Source organism: Pteronotus mesoamericanus, unplaced genomic scaffold (assembly GCF_021234165.1).
Source record: "Pteronotus mesoamericanus isolate MK-2021 breed Mesoamerican mustached bat unplaced genomic scaffold, CSHL_Meso_final contig_27, whole genome shotgun sequence".
NCBI lineage: Eukaryota > Metazoa > Chordata > Mammalia > Chiroptera > Mormoopidae > Pteronotus > Pteronotus mesoamericanus.
Window position 1 is genome coordinate 25,309,085 of NW_026555115.1, and position 7,029 is coordinate 25,316,113.

Below are 7,029 nucleotides of genomic sequence, written 5' to 3' on the forward strand. Positions count from 1 at the left end.
GCCCTGCAAGCCCCCTCCGGCAGCCTGGGAGGGGGGGCGGGGCAGGGCTGGAGCGTCCTGGGAAGAGCAGAGGCGGGGGCGCGGGCGGGGGGCGGGGGGGTGGTGCGGGGGGTGGAGGGAGCCTGCTTAGGGGCAGGGTGTGGGGTGTGGGGCTGGGCTAGCATCTACACTGAGGTTTTTCTTCACTCTTTTCTTATTCTGTCATGGATTGGAGAGACGAGGCACTTTACGTTTTGGCTTTGGAACGTTAACAGCAGTGGCCCTGAAAGAGCAGTTCTCAGCCGTGCTATTTGTTAGAGTCACCTGGGGAGTATTTAAAAGATTCCAGTGCCAGGCCTACTCCAGTCCAAAGGCCCAGAGAAAGTCAGGAGTTGTTTTGTTTTGTTTTGTTTGCTTAAGCTTTTTAAAAGATCCCCAGGAAATTCTGCTTTGCAGTCAAGACTGTTCTAGAATTGGGTAGGCCTGAAGTGAAAGAAATAGCATGAGGCAAATTGCATTTCTCCTGAACCTTTTGCTTTTATCTGTGTAAACTAATTCAAATTTTCTGCTCTTATTCATTTTCTCTACTGGCAGACATTTGTTTTTGGTAGATAACATCTTATTTATTATTATTAATCATTGCTAGTCAAGGCTAGTTCTTTTTTTCCCTTTTTAAAAAATGTAATGTATGTTGCTTATAAAGTCCAGTATCAACTCCTTCTAGGGTTCGGTACCCCTTTCTGAGAGCTGGGGAAAATACACTCAGGAGTGGGCTTTACTGAGTCCTGACTGGCTGGATTTTGGTAACAGCCAATTTGGTCCAAATGTCAGCAAGTGAGCAGACTCTCAAAACCAAAGGCTGCTGGGACTATGTTTACACATGTATTGTATTTAGGCCCACGATGTCTAGTTTGATGCATTCTGCTGATGAAATACCCCCAGATCAAACCACTGATCTGAGATGAAAATACGAGCACACTTACACTATACAATTTACACAAATTGTGCTTGAGTGAATAAAGTGAAAACAGATTCTTGAGCAACACACAAATGTTCTGGATTCCTGGGTGGGCCAGGGTACGCTTACTGGGGTCCAGTGAGGCCCTTACCTACTGAACCCCCAAGCATCACTTCCCTTATACGAGGTCATGGGTTGCGGAGCAAGGGACAGCATTGTTTTCTTTGACCTCCAGTGATGGCAAGGGGAGGCCCCACCCTCTTCTCCATAAGGTCTCTCATAAAACCTCTTTTCTCTCTGGAGCCCGGTGTGGAGACATGGTCTATTGAACTCACTAAAAATAAAGAAATCACTTCACAGGTGACTCTCCCTGAAGCCTCAAGGGAAAAGAAGGATTCTATCCTGGATACACCAAAAGGGCCAACCCCTTGACTCTTCCATGTATCCCTTTAGCCCTTGACATCCCTGGCCCCTTTGGCCAATGGAAAGTTCCTCTGCAGATCCTGTGGGGACAATAACAATATCTTCCTTATTGTGCTGTTGTACTAAATTCTTTCATGCTTTTGAAGCACTTAAAATGATGCCTGGCTCACAGTACAGTGTTCAATGAACTTATTATTATGGAGAGCAATTGGATGGAAAGGGGGGTCCAGAGAGAAGCAGCCAGGTGTGTCCTTGGGATGCAGAGGAGGCTGGGAGGCCACTGGGTCTGAGTCTCAGGACCTCTGTCTGTCAGGGCATGCCTGGGGGCACGGGACCCGTACTGCGGCTGGGACGAGAAGCAGCAGCGTTGCAGCACACTCGAAGACAGCTCCAACATGAGCCTCTGGACCCAGAATATCACAGCGTGTCCTGTGAGAACCCCTCTGTGCCCCCACCCAGGACCTCTCCCCCCAGTTCAGACTGTGACCCCCACCAGAATCCCCACATCTCCTAGGACCTCGTGCCTTCCCCACCTCTGCCTTGTGTGACCAGACCTAGCCTCTGATGTGTGTCTGCAGGTGCGGAATATGACTCGGGACGGGGGCTTCGGCCCATGGTCAATGTGGCAACCATGTGAGCACTTAGATGGAGACAACTCAGGCTCTTGCTTATGTCAGGCCCGAGCCTGTGACACCCCCCAACCTCGCTGCGGGGGCCGAGACTGTGTGGGGCCAGCCATCCACATCGCCAACTGCTCTAGGTATGTGGGGATACAGGGCTTGCTTGGCTCCTGTCTTAAACCAGAGTAGGGCATCCCCAGCCAGCTGTTTGCACTAACAAATGGAAACCCTTTCAGGGCCGTGCAAAGGACTGGACAGGTAGCTAAAGCCAGAGGCAGGAAACAGGAGCCCCTGGGGAGCTTCCACTCTAGTAGAAGTCCTGCCTGTGGGGGCCCCTGATAATGTGCAGAGGAAGGCCTGCCAGGCATGGGAGTCACCCCTGGACAGACCTAGCCTTAACAAGCCTTACTGTCCCAAACACAAGGGACAGCATGGCATGGTAAGGCAGGCGGGCCTAGTGCCAACCCTGGCTTGCCTCTGTCTGGAGGTGTGGCCTTGATACCAAGCCACCTAATCACTCTGAGCTTCTCTAAGTGGGGGCTACACTCCTCACCACAGGAGTTGTTGAGAGGGTTACAGGGGGTAAGAAAGTGCTTGCACACTGCCTAGTACCTGGGGGCCCTATAAAGTGCTTATAACAACTAACCCACAATTCTGGACACTCTTAAAATAACTTAATCTTGTATACATTTATTAATGTAACTGTCACAACAACCTCATGGAAGAAGGAATACAATCATTATCCTTACTTTAAAGATAAGAGTATGATGAAGCACACAGGTTTCAGTAACTTACCCAGGCTTATACAACCAGTAAGTGGTAGAGTCAAAATTTGAAAATTAGAGTCTAGGTGGACAAGAGTGAGTGGTGTATGAGGCTGGAGCACAGCGTGTGCAGTGGTAGAACAGGTGAGGGAGCAGGCGTTTGAGTGCAAGGGTTGGCCAACCAAGAAGGTTGAAATGAAGGTTGCAGATTGGAAAGGCAAAGTGGGGCCTTCTCTTTGTGCCCCCCTGAGTACAGGCCGTGCCCTATCTCCGTACCCTTAGCCCTGAGCACAGCCGGTACCTGCAAGAAGACTCTCCAGACATGTTTGAGGAATGAATGAACAAATGAATGAATGAATGAATGCGTTTGCCTGAGATGGCCTGGTTAAGAGCCAATATTTTCTGTCACCATCTGGCACTTGCTGACAACAACAAAATCCATCTGCCCAGATGTAGACTAGATCAGAGAAGTAGGACTCAGAGGTGATCTGTCTCTGTTTCCTCCGACCCGGCCAGGAATGGGGCGTGGACCGCGTGGTCGCCGTGGGCCCTGTGCAGCACAACCTGCGGGATAGGATTCCAGGTCCGCCAGCGAAGCTGCAGCAACCCTGCTCCCCGCCACGGGGGCCGCATCTGCGTGGGCAAGAGCCGGGAGGAGCGGTGAGCAGGCTGCGGCTGGGGCTTTCTGAGACTAGAAGCTAGCGCTGAAGTCCCAGGCTTTCGTGGGGAGGGGTTGGGAGTGGGGGACCTCTCCAGGTGATCCAGTGGACTCTAGTCCTTCCCTGTTCGCACTCCCACTGACCTCTCATGAGGGAAGGGGGCGCCGGCTCCCTAGAGCGATGACCTCCTCCCTTCATATCCCTCAGGTTCTGTAACGAAAACACACCTTGCCCGGTACCCATCTTCTGGGCATCTTGGGGCTCCTGGAGCAAGTGCAGCAGCAACTGTGGGGGCGGCGTGCAATCGCGGCGTCGGGCCTGTGAGAACGGCAACTCCTGCCCAGGCTGCGGCGTGGTGAGGGCCAGCGCCGGACCAGGGGGCGCAGGCGGAACGGGACTCGGGACCTGGAGCCAACTGGAGGGCGGGCCCAGGCGGGAACTCAGGGCAGGCCTGGGAGCTGCAGGCTCTGAAACAACCCCGGCTCCCATCCCCAAGGAATTCAAGACGTGCAACCCCGAGGGCTGCCCCGAAGTACGGCGCAACACGCCGTGGACGCCGTGGCTGCCGGTGAACGTGACTCGGGGCGGGGCGCGGCAGGAGCAGCGATTCCGCTTCACGTGCCGCGCGCCCCTGCCCGACCCTCACGGCCTGCAGTTTGGCAGGAGAAGGACGGAGACCCGAACCTGCCCAGCGGACAGCTCGGGAACCTGTGACACAGACGGTACAGCCCCGCGCGCACCCCACAGGCCACTCTTCCTCCCAGGTCCAGAGCGATGGGGCGGGGGCGGGGGCGGCTGGGAGCACGAGCTCGGGGTGGGCGGAACGCTGCACAGTGTGGAGAAGTTCCGGCTGCTGAGACCAGTCCTTGCGCCCCCGCAGCCTTGGTGGAGGATCTCCTGCGCGGCGGGGGCACCGCCCAGCACGTGGTGAGCGGGGGCTGGGCCTCGTGGGGCCCTTGGTCGTCCTGCTCCCGGGACTGCGAGCTGGGCTTCCACGTCCGCAAGAGGACGTGCACGAACCCCGAACCCCGCAACGGGGGCCTGCCCTGTGTGGGCGATGCCACCGAGTATCAGGACTGCAACCCCCAGGCTTGTCCAGGTAACACTGTGCTAAGGAATCTTTGTTCAGGAAAGCCTCGACTAGGGAAACCTCTCCCCAGGGAACCCCCTTCTAGGTGACTCAGGCCCACCCAGGCCACACCTCATGCTCAGGTGACCTCTTCTTCCTGCCACCTCTCTATAAAGGGCCCCACAACAATTTCTTGCCCTGATCATGGACTCTGCCGCTACTGCTATCGAGCAGTTTTTCCTCACCTTCCTATCCCTTTTTTTCTCTCTTCAAGTGGGCTAGCCTGATCAGGAGCTTGTTTTGAGTTGCTTTTCGATGCCTCCTCTGCAGCCTCCATTTCTCCCTGGCACCTCTGGCAGGGAAGGGCCTCTCCCTAACGGTGGGCTCTGCGAGTGGGGGTGGGGCGGAGGTGAAGGTCTGTGTGGCCGAGGGCAGAAATGGCAGTGCCTGGGATGGGGTAGAAGACTCTCTAGGGTCCTTCTCGCGCCTGTAGCACCCTTCACACACCCCTGTCCCCTTGTAGTCCGAGGCGCCTGGTCCTGCTGGACCTCCTGGTCCCCATGCTCAGCCTCCTGCGGCGGTGGCCACTATCAACGCACACGTTCCTGCACCAGCCCCGCGCCTTCCCCAGGCGAGGACATCTGTCTGGGGCTGCACACAGAGGAGGCTCTGTGTGCCACAGAGGCCTGCCCAGGTACTGAGTACATCTGGCCTGGGCTGGGGAGCGCCATGGAGCCTGCCAATCCCCACCAGAGGGTGCTAGGGCAGTTAACCTCGTCCCAACCCACAACCCACAGAAGGCTGGTCACTGTGGTCCGAGTGGAGTGCATGCACTGAGGACGGAGTCCAAACCCGCAGCCGGCACTGTGAGGATCTGGTCCCAGGGCCCAGCACCTGTGCCGGGAACAGCAGCCAGAGCCGCCCCTGCCCTTACAATGAGATTCCTGGTAGGTCTTCCAACCACCACCTTCAAACCAGTGCTTCCCACTGAGTCCCCAACTTCCTTCCTCTTCTGAAGCATGTATTCTGGGTTGGGGTGCAGGATGGAACATCAGGGTGGGAGGCACCCGGGCCCCAGGTCTCTCCCACAGCTCAGTGCTCACCCGGAGGTCCTCCTCCCAGAGACACATCTAGCCCCAGAGGGACCCCTGTCTCCTCCCTGCACCGACACCCTCTCTGCGTCTCTTCCTGCAGTGATCCTGCCCGCCTCCAGTGTGGAGGAGGCCACCGGCTGTGGAGGTAAAAGGAACCTGTCCGTCCCCCCCTTATGATACTGTCCTTCTATCTCTCCTCTTCAAGTAGGAGACCCACCTTTCTTTGAAGCGTGGAACCTCCCCACCTCCCACTCCAGACAGACAAACCTTGTGGAGGTTCCCCACTGCTTTAGACCCTGTGGAGGGGGCTCTGGGCCATTTCATCCACGCCCCCCAACTACGAGGCAGTCACCAAGAAGAGTATTCAAGGAGAGTCACCCAAGTCCACATCCTCTGCTTGCCTCTGACACAAGCCCTAGGTGGTCCTGTGAGAGAGGCCCCCGGTGAGGGCTGCCCAGCCTGCTGTCTCCATTGGCTCTGGCCTCAAAGCTCTTTATGCCTCAGAGCCTCCTGTTGGGAGGCAGTCGCGAGGCTCTCCTCTGCACAGGGGCCCTTCCCTTATCACTTACCTCTCCCTCTCCCAGGGTTCAGTCTTATCCACCTGGTGGCCACGGGCATCTCCTGCTTCCTGGGCTCTGGGCTGCTGACCTTGGCAGTGTACTTGTCCTGCCAACACTGCCAGCGCCAGTCCCAGGAGTCCACGCTCGTCCATCCTGCCACCCCCAACCACCTGCACTACAAGGGTGGGGGCACCCCGAAGAATGAGAAGTACACACCCATGGAGTTCAAGGTGGGAGCCCGCCTGTAGAAGCAGAGGGCAGGGTGATGGGTGCAGTGGTTCCGACTGTAAGGTGGGCATACTGGGCTGGGCACTTGGGAGGGAGCGGCGGTGCTGTAAACAGAATACTGTCAGCAGTTAGAATGTCCTTTCTTTCACTGGCTCCTGTTCTCCTTGACCTGGCTGTCCCCTTCCCCATCTACCTCTTCACCCCTTCTTCTGTTGCTCCCTTCTCCCACAGACCCTGAACAAGAATAACCTGATCCCCGATGACAAAGTCAGCTTCTACCCGTTGCAGCAGACCAATGTGTACACAACCACCTACTACCCCAGCCCACTGAACAAACACAGCCTCCGGCCCGAGGCCTCACCTGGACAACGGTGCTTTCCCAACAGCTGATACCACTGTCCTGGGGACTTGGGCTCCTTGCCGTCCGAAGGCACAGAGTAGCCGGAAATGGGACCGTGGAGCCAGTTTGGTTTTCTCCTTCTGCACTAGGCCAAGAACTTGCTGCCTTGCCTTGCCAGGGTCCCATCTGGCTTCCAAGAGCTCTGGCTGGCAGTGACCATGGGAGAGAGGGCTGGTTTCAGGCCAGCACATGGCTGCAGTTCCAGCTCAGCCCAGGTCTCTCATGGCCTCCTTTCGACTCAACACCATGCTGACCTTCCCTGCCATGCTTGGGCT

The 7,029-nt window shown here is 56.5% G+C and overlaps 1 protein-coding gene across 2 annotated transcripts in view; it reads left to right on the forward strand.

Moving 5' to 3' along the window:
• The window catches only part of SEMA5B (semaphorin 5B), a 37,688-nt gene extending 30,944 nt beyond the window's left edge, over nt 1–6,744 (forward strand). The window contains exons 11-21 of one of the 2 annotated variants that reach the window (XM_054574967.1): nt 1,674–1,791; nt 1,939–2,120; nt 3,261–3,404; nt 3,611–3,758; nt 3,900–4,125; nt 4,284–4,502; nt 4,996–5,166; nt 5,270–5,419; nt 5,667–5,711; nt 6,151–6,356; nt 6,586–6,744. In XM_054574967.1, coding sequence (XP_054430942.1) covers nt 1,674–1,791; nt 1,939–2,120; nt 3,261–3,404; nt 3,611–3,758; nt 3,900–4,125; nt 4,284–4,502; nt 4,996–5,166; nt 5,270–5,419; nt 5,667–5,711; nt 6,151–6,356; nt 6,586–6,744 — 1,768 coding nt within the window. The remainder of the gene's footprint in view (nt 1–1,673; nt 1,792–1,938; nt 2,121–3,260; nt 3,405–3,610; nt 3,759–3,899; nt 4,126–4,283; nt 4,503–4,995; nt 5,167–5,269; nt 5,420–5,666; nt 5,712–6,150; nt 6,357–6,585) is intronic. The other variant, XM_054574966.1, reaches the window with a different exon arrangement.
• The last annotated feature ends 285 nt before the right edge of the window (nt 6,745–7,029 follow it).